General features: G+C 41.2%; 1 protein-coding gene across 1 annotated transcript in view; it reads left to right on the top strand.

The window, feature by feature from the left end:
• The window catches only part of LOC138676167 (cadherin-related family member 4-like), a 245,039-nt gene that overhangs the window by 104,244 nt on the left and 121,382 nt on the right, over window positions 1–19,413 (top strand). The window contains exons 9-12 of the mRNA XM_069765150.1: window positions 7,747–7,838; window positions 8,224–8,334; window positions 11,029–11,138; window positions 13,994–14,139. Coding sequence (XP_069621251.1) covers window positions 7,747–7,838; window positions 8,224–8,334; window positions 11,029–11,138; window positions 13,994–14,139 — 459 coding nt within the window. The remainder of the gene's footprint in view (window positions 1–7,746; window positions 7,839–8,223; window positions 8,335–11,028; window positions 11,139–13,993; window positions 14,140–19,413) is intronic.

The following is a 19,413-nucleotide window of genomic DNA, read 5'->3' as shown; positions in this document are numbered from 1 at the left end:
ACAAGAAGTCGAGGACCCACGCGGCGACGGCGATTAGCAAACTGCTGAGCCTTCTCCTGGGACAACTTCAAATTGTCCACCACATGACTCCAAATCCGATGCAACCTATCCACCACCATGTCCACTCCAGGACAATCAGAAGGTTCCACCTGACCAGAGGAAAAACGAGGATGAAACTCCGAATTACAAAAGAAAGGAGAAACCAAGGTAGCAGAACTAGCCCGATTATTAAGGGCAAATTCGGCCAGCGGCAAAAAGGTAACCCAGTCATCCTGATCAGCAGAAACAAAACACCTTAAATAAGTTTCCAAGGTCTGATTAGTTCGTTCAGTCTGGCCATTCGTCTGAGGATGGAATGCAGACGAAAAGGACAAATCAATGCCCATCTTAGCACAGAACGTCCGCCAAAATCTAGACACAAACTGGGATCCCCTGTCAGAAACGATGTTCTCAGGAATCCCATGCAAACGAACCACATTCTGAAAAAACAGAGGGACCAACTCAGAGGAGGAAGGTAACTTAGGCAAGGGTACCAGATGAACCATTTTAGAAAAGCGATCACACACAACCCAGATGACGGACATTTTTTGAGAGACAGGGAGATCCGAAATAAAGTCCATGGAAATGTGCGTCCAAGGCCTCTTCGGGATAGGCAAAGGTGACAACAATCCACTGGCCCGAGAACAGCAAGGCTTAGCCCGAGCACAAACCTCACAAGACTGCACAAAAGAACGCACATCCCTCGACAAGGAAGGCCACCAAAAAGACCTGGCCACCAAGTCTCTAGTACCAAATATTCCAGGATGACCTGCCAACGCAGAAGAATGTACCTCGGAGATGACTCTACTGGTCCAATTATCCGGAACAAACAGTCTCTCAGGCGGACAATGATCAGGTTTACCCGCCTGAAACTCCTGCAAAGCACATCGCAAGTCTGGGGAGACAGCAGACAAAATCACCCCATCCCTAAGGATACCAGAGGGCTCAGAATTTCCAAGGGAGTCAGGCACAAAACTCCTAGAAAGAGCATCCGCCTTCACATTCTTTGAACCTGGCAGGTATGAAACCACAAAATTGAAACGAGAGAAAAACAGTGACCAACGCGCCTGTCTAGGATTCAGACGCCTGGCAGACTCAAGGTAAATCAAATTTTTGTGATCAGTCAAGACCACCACACGATGTCTAGCACCCTCTAGCCAATGACGCCACTCCTCAAATGCCCACTTCATGGCCAAAAGTTCCCGATTACCAACATCATAATTCCGCTCAGCCGGCGAAAACTTTCTAGAAAAAAACGCACATGGCTTCATCACTGAGCCATCGGAGCTTCTCTGTGACAAAACCGCCCCCACTCCAATCTCGGAAGCATCAACCTCAACCTGAAAAGGGAGCGAAACATCTGGCTGACGCAACACAGGAGCAGAAGAAAACCGACGCTTAAGTTCCTGAAAGGCCTCCACAGCCGCAGGAGACCAATTAGCAACATCAGCACCCTTCTTAGTCAAATCCGTCAAAGGCTTAACAACACTAGAAAAATTAGTTATAAAACGACGATAGAAATTAGCAAAGCCCAAGAACTTCTGTAGACTCTTAAGAGATGTAGGCTGCGTCCAGTCACAAATAGCCTGAACCTTGACGGGATCCATCTCAATAGTAGAAGGGGAAAAAATATACCCCAAGAAAGAAATCTTCTGGACTCCAAAGAGACACTTTGAGCCTTTTACAAACAAGGAATTGGCCCGCAGGACCTGAAACACCTTCCTGACCTGCTGAACATGAGACTCCCAGTCATCAGAAAAAACCAAAATATCATCCAAATACACAATCATAAATTTATCCAGATATTCACGGAAAATATCGTGCATAAAGGACTGGAAGACTGAAGGAGCATTAGAAAGTCCGAAAGGCATTACCAAATACTCAAAATGGCCCTCAGGCGTGTTAAATGCGGTTTTCCACTCATCACCTTGCTTTATTCGTATAAGATTATACGCACCCCGAAGATCAATCTTAGTGAACCATTTAGCCCCCTTAATGCGAGCAAACAAATCAGTCAACAATGGCAAAGGATACTGATATTTTACGGTAATCTTATTCAAAAGACGATAATCTATACAAGGCCTCAAGGAACCATCTTTTTTGGCCACGAAAAAAAAACCTGCTCCCAAAGGGGACAAAGATGGACGGATATGTCCCTTTTCCAAGGACTCCTTAACATAATCCCGCATAGCAGTATGCTCTGGCACTGACAGATTGAACAAACGACCTTTAGGAAATTTACTGCCTGGAATTAAATTTATAGCACAATCGCAATCCCTGTGAGGAGGAAGCGAACTGAGCTTAGGCTCCTCAAAAACATCCCGATAGTCAGACAAAAACACAGGATTCTCAGAAGGAGTAGATGAAGCGATAGAAATCGGAGGTGCATCATCATGAACCCCCTGACAACCCCAGCTTAACACAGACATCGATTTCCAGTCAAGGACTGGATTATGAGTTTGTAACCATGGCAGACCAAGCACTAGGACATCATGCAAATTATACAGTACCAGGAAGCGAATCACCTCCTGAAGAACAGGAGTCATACGCATGGTCACTTGTGTCCAGTACTGAGGTTTATTCATAGCCAAAGGTGTAGAGTCAATTCCCTTCAAAGGAATAGGGACTTCCAGAGGCTCCAGACTAAACCCACAGCGATTGGCAAATGACCAATCCATAAGACTCAGGGCAGCGCCTGAATCCACATAGGCATCGACGGAAATGGATGATAATGAACAAATCAGAGTCACAGACAGAATGAACTTAGACTGTAAAGTACTAATGGCAACAGACTTATCAACCTTTTTTGTGCGTTTAGAGCATGCTGATATAACATGAGCTGAATCACCACAATAAAAGCACAACCTTTTTTTCCGCCTATAATTTTGCCGTTCACTTCTGGACTGAATTTTATCACATTGCATTATCTCAGGTGACGGTTCAGACGACACCGCCAAATGGTGCACAGGTTTGCGCTCCCGTAAACGCCGATCAATCTGAATAGCCATAGTCATAGACTCATTCAGACCAGTAGGCGCAGGGAACCCCACCATAACATCTTTAATGGCCTCGGAAAGGCCATCTCTGAACCTTGCAGCCAGGGCGCACTCATTCCACTGAGTAAGCACCGACCACTTCCGAAATTTTTGACAATAAATTTCTGCTTCATCTTGCCCCTGAGAGAGGGCCAACAAAGCTTTTTCAGCCTGAATCTCTTGGTTAGGTTCCTCATAGAGCAAACCCAATGCCAGAAAAAACGCATCCGCATTAAGCAACGCAGGGTCCTCTGGTGCCAATGCAAATGCCCAATCCTGAGGGTCACCCCGCAGGAAAGATATAATAATCTTGACTTGCTGAGCAGGGTCTCCAGAGAAGCGAGATTTCAAAGAAAGAAACAACTTGCAATTGTTCCTAAAATTCAGAAAACGAGATCTATCTCCAGAAAAAAACTCTGGGACAGGAATTCTAGGTTCAGACATAGGAGCATGTACAACAAAATCCTGTATATTTTGAACCTTAGCGGCAAGATTATTCAGGCTGGAAGCCAAACTCTGGACGTCCATGATAAACAGCTGGGATCAGAGCCATTCAAAGATTAAGAGGAGGAGGAAGTAGCCAGGCTGCAATAAGGCTAGGCAGCAAACTCTGAGGGAAAAAAAAAAAAAAAAAACTTCCTCAGACTACTTATCCTCCTACTTCAGCCAATACAATTAACACTTTGTGGCCGGTTATACTGTCATGATCCCAATGGCAGGGGATCACTAAAGGACAAGCACAGATACAAACAAGCTCTAGGGCGATGGAACCTGAGCTGACCGCGACCCTGAACCTAACACACAAATAAAAGTAGCCGGGGAACGTGCCTACGATGATCCTAGACGTCTCGCTCCAGCCGAAGATCTAACTTCCCCTATTAGAAGAAACACAGACCTCTCTTGCCTCCAGAGAAATACCCCACAGAAATAGCAGCCCCCCACATATAATGACGGTGAAATGAGAGGAAAGCACATACGCAGTATGAAAACAGTTTCAGCAAAATGAGGCCCGCTAAAGCTAGATAGCAGAGGATACAAAAGTGAACTGCGCGGTCAGCGAAAAACCCTTCAAAAAACCATCCTGAAATTACTTGAACTCATGTGCCAACTCATGGTACATGAGGAGCAATTTCAGCCCACTAGAGCAACCAGCAGCAATAATCACATATCTGCAGGCTGGACTAAAAAAACAAATAAAGCAAAACACCAAAACAGGAAAATCCAAACTTAGCTTGACCAGAAGGTTCTAGGAGCAGGGAGCAGAGGTAACAAGACACACTGGATACATTGATAACCGGCGAGGAAATGCCAGCAAAGCCAGGTTAAATAGGAAACTCCCATATCCTGATGGAACAGGTGGAACCCAGAGACCCAGGAAAGACAAGTCACCCAGTACCATCAGTAACCACCAGAGGGAACCCAAAAACAGAACTCACAACAGTCCCCCCCCTCTTGAGGAGGGGTCACCGAACCCTCACGAGAACCACCAGGGCGACCAGGATGAGCCCTATGAAAAGCGCGAACCAAATCATCAGCATGAACATCCGAGGCAACCACCCAAGAATTATCCTCCTGACCATAACCCTTCCACTTGACCAAATACTGGAGTTTCCGTCTGGAAACACGAGAATCCAAGATCTTCTCCACAACATACTCCAATTCTCCCTCCACCAGCACTGGAGCAGGAGGCTCAAGCGAAGGAATAACAGGTACCTCATACTTCCGCAACAACGACCGATGGAACACATTATGAATAACAAACGATGCCGGGAGATCCAAACGAAATGACACAGGTGGAACCCAGAGACCCAGGAAAGACAAGTCACCCAGTACCATCAGTAACCACCAGAGGGAGCCCAAAAACAGAACTCACAACACCCCTCCCCGTATACTTACCTGCTCCCGGCGCGGTCCCTGCTTCTCCCGGTGCTGCATCTTCTTCCTCTATTGAGCGGTCACAGTTACCGCTCATTTACAGCAATGAATATGCGGCCCCACCCCTATGGGAGGTGGAGCCGCATATTCATTGCTGTAATGAGCGGTACCATGTGACCACTCAGTACAGGAAGAAGCAACAGCGCCGGGAGAAGCAGGGACTGCAGGGACCGCACCGGGAGTAGGTAAGTATAAATAGACAGCCCCCGCTCCCCCTCCCCTGCCGACCCCCGAGTATGACTCGAGTATAAGCCGAGAGGGGGACTTTCAGCCCAAAAAAATGTGCTGAAAATCTCGGCTTATACTCGAGTATATACGGTATGTTTATTCCCATACGGTGTATACTGTGCACAGGTCCTATCCAGGATGCTAATAAATGTCTCCCATTTTCTTTGTGTATTTTTATGTCTCAGGATATCATCCCAGTTAATTGCACCAAGATCCTCTCTCATCCGTTGGAAATTTGCCCTCCTGAAGTTTAGTGTCCTTGTAACCCCTCTACTATACATCTTATTAAAGGATACATGAAAACGTATTATTTTGTGATCACTATTCCCCAAGTGACCCCCAACCCTTATATTTGATATGCAGTCTGGCCTGTTGGTTAATATTACGTCTAGCAGTGCCCCCCTTCTTGTTGGGTCCTGAATCAGTTGTGAAAGATAATTGTCTCTCATATTTGTCAAAAAACGATTACCTTTGCTGGAACTGCAGATTCCCGTTCCCCAATCTATTTCAGGGTAGTTGAAGTCCCCCATAATAATTACTTCCCCTTGAGTCGCAGCTTCATCTATTAGCTTTACGAGGATATTCTCCATTGCTTCCATTATTTTTGGAGATTTATAACAAACCCTCCCCTTATCTTCACCCACAGGGACCCTACATTTTCATTAGATTCACCTATATTATCACGCCGGATGGGTTTAAGGCTATGTGCACACGTTCAGGATTTCTCGCAGAAAATTCCTGAGAATTCCGGACATTTTCTGCAAGAAATCCGCAAGAAAACCGCATGCGTTTTTGCCGTGATTTTGCCGCGTTTTGCCACGTTTTTTTCCGGACACGTCCCAATGCATTTTGGAGTGGGAAATCCGCAAAAAAAAACGAAAAATTAATGAATATGCTGCGGTTTTTACCGTGATGCGTTTTTTTCGCGTAAAAAAACGCATCATGTGCACAAAACATGCAGAATTCATTCTAAATGATGGGATGCTTATTGTATGCGTTTTTTTTGCAGTTTTATAGCGTTTTTATTAGGAAAAACTGCGAAAAAAAACGCAAAAAAAACGCAACGTGTGCACACAGCCTTAAGGATGATTTTACATATAGACACACCCCTCCCCCTCGCTTATCCATTTGGTCATTTCTGAACAGACTATAACCCTGTAAGTCAACAGCCCAGTCATGGCTCTCATCCAGCCACGTTTCAGTTATCCCACCATGTCATAATTATGCTCCAACAATATTAATTCTAATTTGTCCATTTTGTTGGCGAGGCTTCTGGCATTAGTATACATGCACTTATTGTTCCTCTCTGTACCTCTATTCTTTCTTAAATTATTAACTGTTCTAACCCCAACCCCCATGCCACCGCCACCCCCATCTTCCTTATTTGTGCCCAGGTTTCTATCTGCACTATCTTCCCCTCCTATAAAATGAATACCCTCCCCCCCAATCCCTAGTTTAAACACTCCTCCAACCTTCTAGCCATTTTCTCCCCCAACACAGCTGCACCCTCCCCATTGAGGGGCAGCCCGTCCCTAGCGTAGAGCCTGTAGCCAACTGAGAAGTCGGCCCAGTTCTGCAGGAACCCAAACCACTCCTTCCTACACCAATTCTTGAGCCACTTAATAACCTCCCTAATCTCCCATTGCCTCTCTGGAGTGGCACGTGGTACAGGCAGTGTTTCAGAAAATACCACGTTGGAGGTCCTTGCTTTCAGCTTGCAGCCTAATTCCCTGAAATCATCTTTAAGGACCTTCCACCTACCTTTAACTTTGTCATTTGTGCCAATGTTCACCATGAACGCTGGGTCCTCACCAGCCCCTCCCAGTAATCTGTCCACCCGATCAGTGATGTGTCGGACTGGAGCGCCAGGTAGGCAGCACAACGTTTGATGATCCCTGTCTTTGTGACAGATTGCCCTATCTGTTCCCCTAATAATTGAGTCCCCCACTACCAGCACCTGTCTGGCCTGCACTGCTCTCCTATTTCCCTCCTTACTGGAGCAGTCACTCCTCCGGCTTTCAGAGGACATGCCTGGCTGCAGCAGTACTACCCTTGTACTGGCACCCCCCTCATCTGCCAACTTAGCAAACTGGGGGTGTGCCAAATCAGGACTAGCCTCCCTGGCACTCTTCCCTCTACCCGGCTTTCTAACTGTCACCCAGCTTGCTACTTCACTGTCCTGCAGCTCCATCCTACCATCCCCCCTCATCTATCCCATTGAGCGTCTGCTCAGTGAGCAGAAGACTCCTTTCCATGTTGTCAATGGAACTCATTGTTGCCAGCTGCACGTTTAGATCCAGGATCTGGGCTTCCAAAAAGATGCAATCTTTTAAAATATATAAAATGGTGGTAGCCTTTTTAGACGATTTATGCAAAGCAATTCCCATATCATTCACATTCGGCATACAGTGAATACCTAAAAATTTGAAAAGAAAAACACAAATCAAGAGCTTTTTTCTAAACTGTAAATTTATATTGTGTAACATTAAATGTTTTTTGTCTCTGATAGGCATTATTTTAGCAGTTCCTGAGACATTCCCTATATTGACAAAACTTTACACTGTTCTTGCAAAAGATCCAGATGAAGGAGATGATGTGATAGTATGTATTTGTTTTTCATTTTTTTTCTATTTATTTATTTTGACAAAAAACCTCATGTTTTGCATATTTAAATATTTGACATTGTTAATATTATTATTTATTTATATAGCATCATTAATTCCATAGTGCTGTACATGAGAAAGGGGTTACCTACAGAGTTATAAATATTGTTTACAGTAAACAAATTTACAGTGACAGACTGATACAGAGGGGAGAGAACCCTGTCCTTGCGGACTTACAATCAAAAAGAATGTGATGAAGTCCTATATACATTTGATTTAATATATTAAATGTGTTCAGTGACCCTGAGCAGTAGCTAATTTGTTTATTTTTTGGTCTAAGATTCATAAATTCACATTTTTTTCACCTTAAATATTTTCTTTAGTTTGAAGTCACGCATGCTTCTCCTCTATTTGATGTCTTCTTTGTATTGAATTCTAATACTGGAGTTATTTCTACAACTGATAAGCATTTGAACTATGAATCAGACCCAAAGGTATGGCTTAATGTTTTTATGAAAATATTGACTTGTGCAATAAGCTTATTATAACACTTTTTCAGTCTTTCAGGACCTGACAATTTTTCATTTTTGCTTTTTTGCACCACCCCTCCCCTTTCATGTTATTTATTAGATGAGTTGTTTTTAATGACGTCATGCTTTAAAGTGGGGAAAAATTGTGAAAAAAAGCCATAATTTCCAGCTCAGTACAATTACGGTAAAACTGAACTTTTGCTAAAGGGTTATTCCCATCTCCAAGACCCTATGCCAATATGCAATAGATGTCATATTAACCCCTTCAAGGCCAGATGTATTTTTGGTTTTTGCTCCCCTTCTTCCTAGAGCCATAACTTTTTTATTTTTCAGTTAAAATGTCATGTGGGGGTTGTTTTTTGCAGAACAAGTTGTGCTTTTGAACGACACCATTGATTTTAACATATCTTGTACTGGAAGTACAATTCCACAGTTGTTTTTTCTTTTATCATGTTCACTAAATGCTAAAATTGACCTGCCATTATGATTCTCCAGGTCATTACGAGTTCATAAACAATAAACATGTCTAGGTTCTTTTTTATTTAAGTGGTGAAAAAAAATCCAAACTTTGGTAAAAAAAAAAAAATGGCGCCATTTTCCAATACTTGTAGTGTCTCCATTTTGATCTGGGGCTGGGTGAGGGCTAATTTTTTGCGCATCGAGCTGACATTTTATTGATATCATTTTCGTGTAGCTATGATCTTTTGATCTCCCATTAGTGCATTTTATTGCAAAGTAGCATTGACCAAAAAACCATAACTCTGACATTCTGAATTTTTTTCTTGTTACGCCGTTTAGCGATCAGGTTATTTTTTTTAATATTGATAGAACGGGCGATTCTGAAAGCGGCGATACTAAATATGTGTATTTTTTATATTTTATTCTTTTATTTTGAATGGGGTGAAAGGGGGGTGATTTGAACTTTTATATTTTTTATTTTTTAAATATTTTAAAACTTTGTTTTACTTTTTGCATGCTTCCATAGTCTTCATGGAAGACTAGAAGCTGCAGTTGTCTGATCGCCTCTGCTACACACAGGCGATGATGAGATCACCTTTGTGTAGCAGAAATACTTATTTTCCATGAGCGCCGACCACGGGGTGGCACTTATAGCAATTCAGCTATGACAACAATAGAGGTCTGATGGAGACATCTGGTTGTCATTCCAACCCATTGGTGAACCGCGATCATGTGATGGGGTCACCAATAGGTGGGATTTTCAGCACACTACTGGTAGACGCAAATTAAATGCTGCTGTCAGAGATTGATAGCGGCATTTAACAGGTTAACAGCCATGGGTGGATCGCGATTCCACCAGCAGCTATTAGAGGCACATGTCAGCTGTTCAAAACAGCTGACATGTGGCGGGAAAGATGTGGGCTCAGTGCCAGAGCCCACATCAAAGGGAGAGATTCCGACGCGGGCATACTATTACGCCCAAAGTCAAAAAGGGGTTAATAATATTTGCAAATACTTCCAACTAGGAATTTTGCATAGTTTTTCTGATTTGCTGTGTCTCTTTCCCCATATGCAGGCATTGCAGTATCTTAGATTTCCATTGTTACGACCATAGACAACAAAGCTATCACTATGTCAGTGGTGATAACCATGGATACCTAAGGTCCTGCAATGCCTGCACATTAGGAATGAGACATAGTGAATCAGAAAAATTATACTAAATTTCTAAATGGAGGTATTTGCTATTATCATTATTATTATTATTATTATTACACCTGCTACATATTCTCTGCAGACACTATTGTATCATGTATGCAGTTCAACATGAACGGTCCTATTTAAAGCATACCTCTTGTTTCACAAGAAAATTATTTTAGTGAAATATTTGGCAGTATAATCCAGTATAATCACTTTGTAAATCACTCTATTAATGATTTTTTTCAGCTAATCTGTAGCACAAACCACCTGAAGTCTATGCAACAAGCTATTCTAAACTAAAGACCGTCAATCTCCTGTTGACTGTTTAGAGTGGGTGAAAGCGCCATAAGATTTTACAGTTCTCTTTCCAGCTCTGAAGACTGTAGCTAAGCGTGACACTCAACTAGATCCAGAATATAGGCTTGCAAAAGGTTGAAAAATAAATAAATAAATATGACATCATCGCTCACCTCTCCTGCCACTTCTGCAGCTCGCTGTACCCCCATATGGTCATCAGCGCCTCTGCATACCACCATTACATGCAGAAACCCAGGATCTCTTCACACTGTGCCGAAGCCTCCAGATACAACCAGGCCTGAGACATCTCTACTAATGAGCATTCAACATCACAACATTGGAATTCCCTGGCTAGTGTGAAGAGATCCGAGGTTTCAAAAAGTGGAAGCCGTAAGAGGTAACGCTGAGGAATGTATTGGGGACAGCAAGCAGCATAAGTAGCCATAGATGTGAGTGGTCAGGTGAGTATTAGTTATTTTGTTTCTACATCTTACGCTTATTATACTCTGGGGTTTCTCCAAACCCCAACATTCAAATTTGCAGAGAAAAAATTTGCTTCAAATCATTTTTCCCTGTAAAATAGACACGATTTGGCAAAATCAAATATTATCAGATCCATTCATTTCTACAGCTAAGACTTTTTTTTATCATTGTTGGATGTAATAGGGTTTTTTTAAATCATAATATTTTTTTCACCAATTTTAGAAAGTTGTAATCTCCATCAAGGTGAGAAATGTAAAGCCAAATCCAATGTTCTGCACAGGCTTAATCACAATCACTCTCCAAAATGAAAATGATGAAGAGCCTGTTTATCAGTAAGTACAATCATTTCTATACTCGTTACTGTACAACAAAAATGTAAGACAATAATATAACTGTTTTGTCCAAAACATTGGGCCAGACATGCATGTAAAGAGACTTCAGTGGTCCTGAACAATGTGGACATGTAATTATTTCATGTAAACTCAGGTCCGTAATTCCTCCAATTGCATAATCCTCTCTAATCTCTGCCAAAGTCCACAAGCTTCCACGGTTTCTTTATCGAATGTAAGGGCAGTGGCGGTTTCTCGTATACATATATTAAAGTCGACAAAGCACTAAAAAGGAGGTTTCACTTAAATCCTCTATGGGACCAGACTTGATCTGCCTAGTAGACAGAAGTGAAAGCAGTAAAAGGCATAGATGTATCACACGGGCTAGGAAACTCCAGTAGGGAAGGCACATTCAATTGCCAATGCATCCTGCCAATATTGTCAAAATATGCTTACTTTAATTTAATATGTGTGTGTAGCCCAGGGAGAGAGTAGTTTTAAGAGACATAATGTTTAGCCACAACAAAAATTTTGTCTTTCTTATAGTGATGCACTTCAAGTAGTATTCTTGTTTTTGCAAACAATGGTTGTTCTTCGTATAATGAAAAGCTATACATATTTCCATTACACTTTCTTTATTAATCTCTCACTGCTTTCTGGCAATTGATAAGAAACATCATTGTAAGGGTGCTTTCACACTGTGCTTTTGCACCTGTTCGTTGGTCTCGTCAGGGCATATGTCCGAATCCCCCTGCAAAATATGATTCAGGTGTATGCGCCGATGGGGCCATAGACTATCATGGTGCAAACACATGTCGTCTGTCATGCTTCATTTTTGGGCATATATGCCTACTGGAGGAGGACACTCAGATGAAGTACACTGCGTATGGGTGACCGTCCCCAGTAGGCATGCACAACAGAGCACACATTCATTCTGTCTTCACCATTCTAGTCTATGTCCCCGTCAACACAAACACCCAAATGCTGTTTTGTGCGATGGTGGGATGGTTTGGACTTAAGCACTGACGGAACCAACGAACAGGTACCGAAAAGCAGTGTGAAAGCACTCTAGCAAATTAAGGATTCACTTATGTAGCATCAAATGAAACATGGAACTTTATTGTTGTGTGGTGTAATTCAGTTTGAAGACATGCAGGAAGGGTAGGTAGTTTGTATAGAAAAATGTTATATCATATCCATGTTACATATTCCATGAACTGTTTATCACTGGACATGCAGTATATGTAATTGTATGCAGTAGATTCATACGACTTAGGAAGGGGTACACAACTTGTTATCCAAGGTCCTCATGGGGCCCACTATGCCATTTTATGTGGCAAACCATATGGTTACAGAAATGCCTATTTATGTTTGGTGGCTGCCTACAGGTATTTCCCATATCAGAGGAAATAAAAAGGATGACATGTAGTATGGAAAACAGGGAAGGTCTATCACTTATATGCACTGTGTGACCATTCCTGTCTTTCCTATATATCTGCGGAATGAAATTTTCCTGACCCCTGTGTTGCACACAAGCAATACAATTTATTGTGCAGTTGGCAATGCATGTTTGAGGCTTTATTTGTTGTAGTTTTACATGAATAGGGATAGCAGTGAAACACTTCACATAAACTAAAATGGAGAAAGTTGCTGTTACGCATGTGGTTGTGGAGCCACTGTGCCACAGTCCAGGGAGAGACTGGAGGGGCGTAACTAAGCATACACCAGACTATTGGCTAGAGCCACTGATAGCAGATTTAGACTTGGTTCCAGGTGCTACGCCAGGACAGACCCATGGATCTGTGGCAGCTGACCCTTACAGGGGACAAGGAAGCAGGACCAGCCAGTAACTAGTTAGTTGGATGGTACAGCACAAGTAGGATTGGAACAGGAACACAGGATGGCCACACTACAGGATCACAGATGCAGGTTCTCAGGTGCAAGTACAGATTGGGCAGTAAAGAGACACAGGTACAGGTCAGATGGATCAGGATTGAGACTAGGAACTGGCAGAGCGGATTCGGATTAGTGGACCAGGAGAGGTACAGACAGAGTTGACTGGATTAGGAACACGAAGACCTTAAAACTAACATGCAGGAAACACATAGACTAAGTTGCTAAGGCACCTCCCAATAGGGGAGAATGTTTTATATACAAGACATTTCCCAGCTATTGGCGCTCGCCCCTTAAGAGTCAGGGAGCATGCACCCCAAGCCCATTCCCAGGAGACTTGAGTGCTGCACGCAGGTCCTGGGAGCAGACAGATGCCGAGGGGGTTCGGGGTGTAAGTACACACTTCAGTGTCACAGCAGGTTTGGAGGAGAGGACAAGCTCCGGGTTGCCAGCAGTGTACTAACAGTTGCAACTTCTTTACCTTATTCCTGTGTGCATGGAGAAATAGGGGTCATCCATTCTCCCAATAGGTGGGATTCCTACATGTCTCAGACCAGGATATGTTTTGCACCCTTGCTCTAAGGCCATATTCACACTTGAAGAAATTGCTGAAGATTTTTGGTGCAGAATTTACCAACAAAATATGGTATGAACTACTGTAGGTTACAAAACAAAAGCCTATTCACATGTTGTGTTAAAACAGCAAATGAATATTTAATATAGATCCATCATGTTGGCAGTCTAATGCAATATATAAATGTAGCCTTTCTTAAAATGATAAAGATATTACAGTGTGGAATGATATCCTAATGTAGAAAAGTGATGCCTAACTGTACAACTCTTTTGTTGCATTAGGTTTTGAGTTAATGTCAATGTTCTTGTGTGTTAGTTTAAAAAATGCTAAGTCTGTATTCTTCTGTTATTATAAATACAAGAAGTAATAGTTGTATTTCTTTTCCTCATAGGAATTTACCAAATAAACCTATTGACATCCCTGAAAATCTTCCTCCTGGATCGATTGTACTTAAACTACAAGCAACTGACAGGGATATTGGCGACAATGTGCACTATGAATTTTTCACTACCTACCCTGGGTTATTCATAGATGAGGGTAAGTTACCATATTTTTGGGACTTACCATAAGACACAACCCAGATTAAGACAAAAGAAAATAGGAAAAACATTTTTCTTGTCTCTTAAAACTTCCCTGGTCGTGTAAAATGGGGGGATCATTCTCACTAATTGTAATGTATTACGATAGAATCTAGAGGTAATACATCTACTGTTGGTGTCTCTCTGCAGTATGTACTATACACACAGCTCTGCTACATGCACATATAGACACACACAGCTCTGTTATATATCCTGTTACATATGCATATAAATACACACACAGCTCTGCTACATGTGCGCGTATGCCTACACACAGTTCTGCTACATGCACATATAAACACACACAGCTCTGTTGCATACACATTTACATGCACACAGCTCTGCTACGTGCACATTTTTTATACACATAGCTCTGCTATAGGTACTGTCACATTCACACAGACACACATTATATACATTACCAAGGTAACACCTCAGGCTTCAAGGCAGCCAGGAATGCATTGCAGCTCCCTCCTCTTTAGTTCCCACAGATCTGGACCCAGATATAGATTTGCCTGCATTTTAGCTCAGCAGCATTCACACCAACCTAGTAGAGATAGGCGGGCACCTGGATGTTCGAGTCCAGCGAGTTCGGCACAAACAGTTACAAAAAGTTTGGCTTTGGGTACTAAAACAGTAACCAGACCCAAACCTGGACCCAGACCCCATTCACTTGATCACGGCGTGGGACAGGATGATGGACAGGTGAGGGATCTTGTTGTTTTTTAAATTTTGTCTTATTACAGGAGACAAGGAATAAAGTGGAATAAGGCATTGGGTGAGAATAACTATGTCTGTTATTCTTAAATAAAAAAGTAAAAGTGTGCTTTGTTTTATTTCAAATAAAAGTCTTCATCTGGCTGTGTCTTTATTTACAATATAACGACAGGATTAGTAATGAATAGGTGTCTTATAGACACTTTTACATTACTAATCCATGGGCTTGATGTCACCTGACAAAACAAAGGTGACATCAACCCCACAAATATTACCCCACTTGCCACCACTATAGGGCAATTGGGAAGAGGCAGTGCCAGAATTGGCACATCTAACAGATATGGCTTTTCTGGGTGGTTTGTGGACTGGTATTTTTGGGCTGGGGGGCCAATATTGTCCCCAGAATTACTCCAGAAGATGGAGACGATGGGGTAATGTATCATTCTATGCTCCTATATTAAACCTTATCTGATCCTTCCCCCACCCAGGGAGGTGTGAAGCTGAAGTGTGGGATTACACTAACCAGACAGACAAGGGAATACAGACAGGAATTAAAGAAAACTACAATCATAAGAATATACTCACAAAACAACACAGTGAAACACAAGGGAGGAATAGGTAGGAGAAACCAAATAGGAGTGGATCAGGATAAACATGCAAACCAACTCCACACAGAAATCTGGTGTACAACTCTCCCACCACCTAATCCAAACACTGAATTTCTCCTCTAACATTTATCCATGAAGTAGAACTATCACTGACAATTCTCAAGTGCCAGTGGAGAGCATATATACCACAGGGGAAGGGCCAACACAGAACAGCTGAGATAATTCAGGATGAAAAGTTACAGGAGATGAACTGAATTGATAAAATCTTACAATGACAAAGAAAGGAAAACCTACACTGCTTAGTAGGATGGTGAAGAAGTTCTAATCAGTGCAGGATTTTGTGTGACCAGATGCTGCGATCTTTTGGCCACTCTCTGTCGCAGTATGCTGTGACAGGTACAATATGCAGCAGGATTTTGCCTTAAAGGTAACCTATCATGAGCCCAAACACTATTAACTAGCAGATATATGGTTAACCTGCAGGTTTATAGCATTCTAAAGCTGTGAGGCTGCACTGAAAGCACAGCTGCTAGGAGGAAATAAACATTATACCTTCCAGCAGCCACCAGCTTTTAGTCATAGAGGCATGTTGAAGAGGTTTCAGTGCATGGTGAACGGTGGCTGTATGCACATGCTAGCTCATTGACTGATGATGAATGGCTATGCCACATATCAGTGCTTACATTGGCTTATACTGTGTGGTAACTGAAATCCGCTGATTTCCCTGGCTGGACACTCACAGACATGGAGGAGAAGACCCATTTACAGTCCAGCAACAAAATCTAATTAGCAGAAAACTTCAAATGGTGATTAAAGGAGATCAACAAAGTGGATTTCTTCACCAAATTTTTCAATGCAATCAGTGTTACAGTGCCATTACAGCCATGTCTTTAGCTTACATTGCAAAATCGTTCTGACAGGTTTTTTTTAACAATGCTGTTCCATATGACCTGAAATGAAATTTGAGACCCTGCAGATTATTTATTATACGGATCGGAAACTTGTGATTAATTGACTTTTCCTCATTTGAGGAGTTCTTACTATGACTGTTGTTTTTTTATTAACTTTTTGCTACACACTGATTGTTACACTTTTACTGTTCGGGTCAATATGACCCAATAACATTTTATACTGTTCAACAGGTCACTAATTATTTCTGCCTTCAAAAATTAATTTGTCTTCCTGTGGTCTTCATTTCCTTATTAAATTATTATTATTAACATACAGTATTATTATTATAATACAAATGACAAATATTGAGGGACAACGAGTTTATAGTGATAAATGGAACAAATTAGATGTGACAGCTCTAAATGCTTATATTAGTTTACTTCTTTTAGCGGGAGTATACAAATCTTATGGTGAATAAACTAAAAGTTTGTGGAAACTGGTTGCCACATATTTAGAGCTACAATGTCTCTTGAAAGGTTCCATGAGATTTCTAGAGTACTGAGGTTTCATAATAAAACAGATCAAAATAAAAGAGCTAAAGATAAACTAGCCAAAAATAAGAAATGTTTGGACTAAATTGGTGTAAATTCTACCAAAATTATATAATATTAGTGAAGTAACTGTCAACGAACAACTGGTGGCATTCCGAGGTAGGTGCCTATTCAGACAATACATACCGAGTAAGCCAGCAAAGTACGGCATCAAGATCTGGACACTTTGTGACAGTAAAAGTTCATACGTTGTAAATGCACAAGTGTATACAGGAAGAAACCCTGGAGAAAGAGCTGAAAAAAAATCAGGGTATGCGAGTTGTTCTCGATTTGACTCATGGACTAAAAGGAAAAAATTGTCATATGTGACAACTTTTTCACATCCTACCAACTGGGCCAGATGTTGCGAAAAAGACACTTTACCATGCTGGGTACTATAAGGAAAAACAAGGCAGAATTGCCGCAAGGTATCCTTAGTAAAAGAGATGTGTATAGTTCTACTTTTTACTTTACTGGAGATACAACAGTTGTGTCTTACATTCCCCCCAAAAAATAAACATGTAATTCTAATGAGCACAATGCACCATAACAATGCAATAAGTAATGGTTAAGACAGAAAGCCGGACATGATATTAGATTATAACGCCACAAAAGGGGCAGTTGATACACTAGATCAAGCAATATCATCATACACCTACAAAGGCAAAACTAATTGTTGGCCAATGATAATATTTTACAACATTCTGGATGTTTCGGAATATAACGCATATGTTTTATGGAGAGAAATCGAACCCAATTGGAATGGAAATAAGCTGCATAATAGAAGAATTGTTATTGAAGAATTAGGAAAATCCCTAGTTAGGCCGTATAACGAAGCCAGAAAAGTAAACCCCAGAAGTGAATGAGTAGCAGCCTTTGTGAAGAGTGTCCAGCAGCATGCTCAAGAAAGAGACTCCATGGCCTCCACCAGCACAGCTACCAGCCGAAAAAAGGAAGAGATGCAGCTTCTGTCCATCTTCTAGTGACAATAAAGCAAATCTGACATGTGCTGGGTGTGCAAAATATCTATGTAAAGGACTTGTGTTTTATTATTGTGTTCAATGTAAAAATGCATGAACCTGTTCAACCTTTTTTGAGATAAAAATGAAAAACTGAAGTTTTCATTATTTTTCATTTGTTGTTTTATAAAATATGTTAACACAGTTATATTCAGTTAGATTTCATGTTATAGTAATAGAAATCTGAAGCATGTTTGTTATTTGTGTAGAATGCTATAAAGCAAACATAATTGCAAACAGCCTGTGTAACTTTTTCTGAAAAAAAAACTAAATTAAATTAAGTTTTAATTTAATTTTTCATTTGATCAACCATGTTCACATACATTTTAATAATGAAAGAGGTATTCAAATAAAACACAGTAGCTAAAATCAACATTTTAATAGGTCAGGTCATATTGACCTGAAACAGTACAAATGTATAGTTTATGGGATCAGAACAGTAGGGTTAAAAGTATCCTTTTTCTAAATTGCAAAAAACACTACAAATATAAAACTACAAGAAGTGGATTTATTCTCCAAAGGTATCAATTTAATCTGTGTAGCAACATTACACCCATGTCATTACTTTACATTGCAAAATCGTGCTGACAGGTTCACTTTAAAAGGTACCCTTTTTTGAAACTTGCTAAAAAACATGCAATACTTGCCTGAACTGCAGGTGTCACTACCCAAATTACCGCAGCATAAATGTTCATGATGCTTTAGTTCACACCAAAAACCTCCAGTTGAGCCATGGTTGAGCCATGTATTGTTGCCGTAATAGGAATGATAAAATACGGTAGTGTGAACTCTCCCTTAGACTGATAAGCTTTACTAAATTCAGAGACAGAAAGACAGAAATATGGGCATCTTCTACTTTTGGTGGGTTATGGTTTACGACTAGTGATGAGTGAGTGTACTTGTTGCTCGAGTTTTCCCGAGCACGCTCGGGTGCTCTTCGAGTATTTATAACTGCTCGGAGATTAAGTTTTCATCACCTCAGCAGCATGATTTACAGCTATTAGCCAGCTTGATTACATGTGGGGATTCCCTAGCAACCAGGCAATCCCCACTTGTACTAAACCTGGCTAATAGATGTAAATCATTCAGCTGCCGTGATGAAAACAAAATCTCCAAACACTAACAAATACTCGGAGGTCACCCGAGCGTGCTCGGGAAAACCCGAGCAACGAGTACACTCGCTCATCATTATTTACGACACACCACCACCACCAGAGTTATCTTCTGGCACAGAACTTTTATGTCTGAAGATACATACAGCTCTGGCAAAAATTAAGAGACCACTGCAAAATTTTCAGTTTGTCTGATTTTTCTCTTTATGTGAATATGTTTGAGTAAAATGTAAATTGTTCTTTTATTCTATAAACTACAACATGTCTCTGAACTTCCAAGCAATACATTTTGTATT

This window comes from Ranitomeya imitator, chromosome 4 (genome assembly GCF_032444005.1).
Source record: "Ranitomeya imitator isolate aRanImi1 chromosome 4, aRanImi1.pri, whole genome shotgun sequence".
NCBI classification, from domain to species: Eukaryota; Metazoa; Chordata; class Amphibia; order Anura; family Dendrobatidae; genus Ranitomeya; species Ranitomeya imitator.
This window is presented reverse-complemented; position numbering and strand designations above follow the sequence as displayed.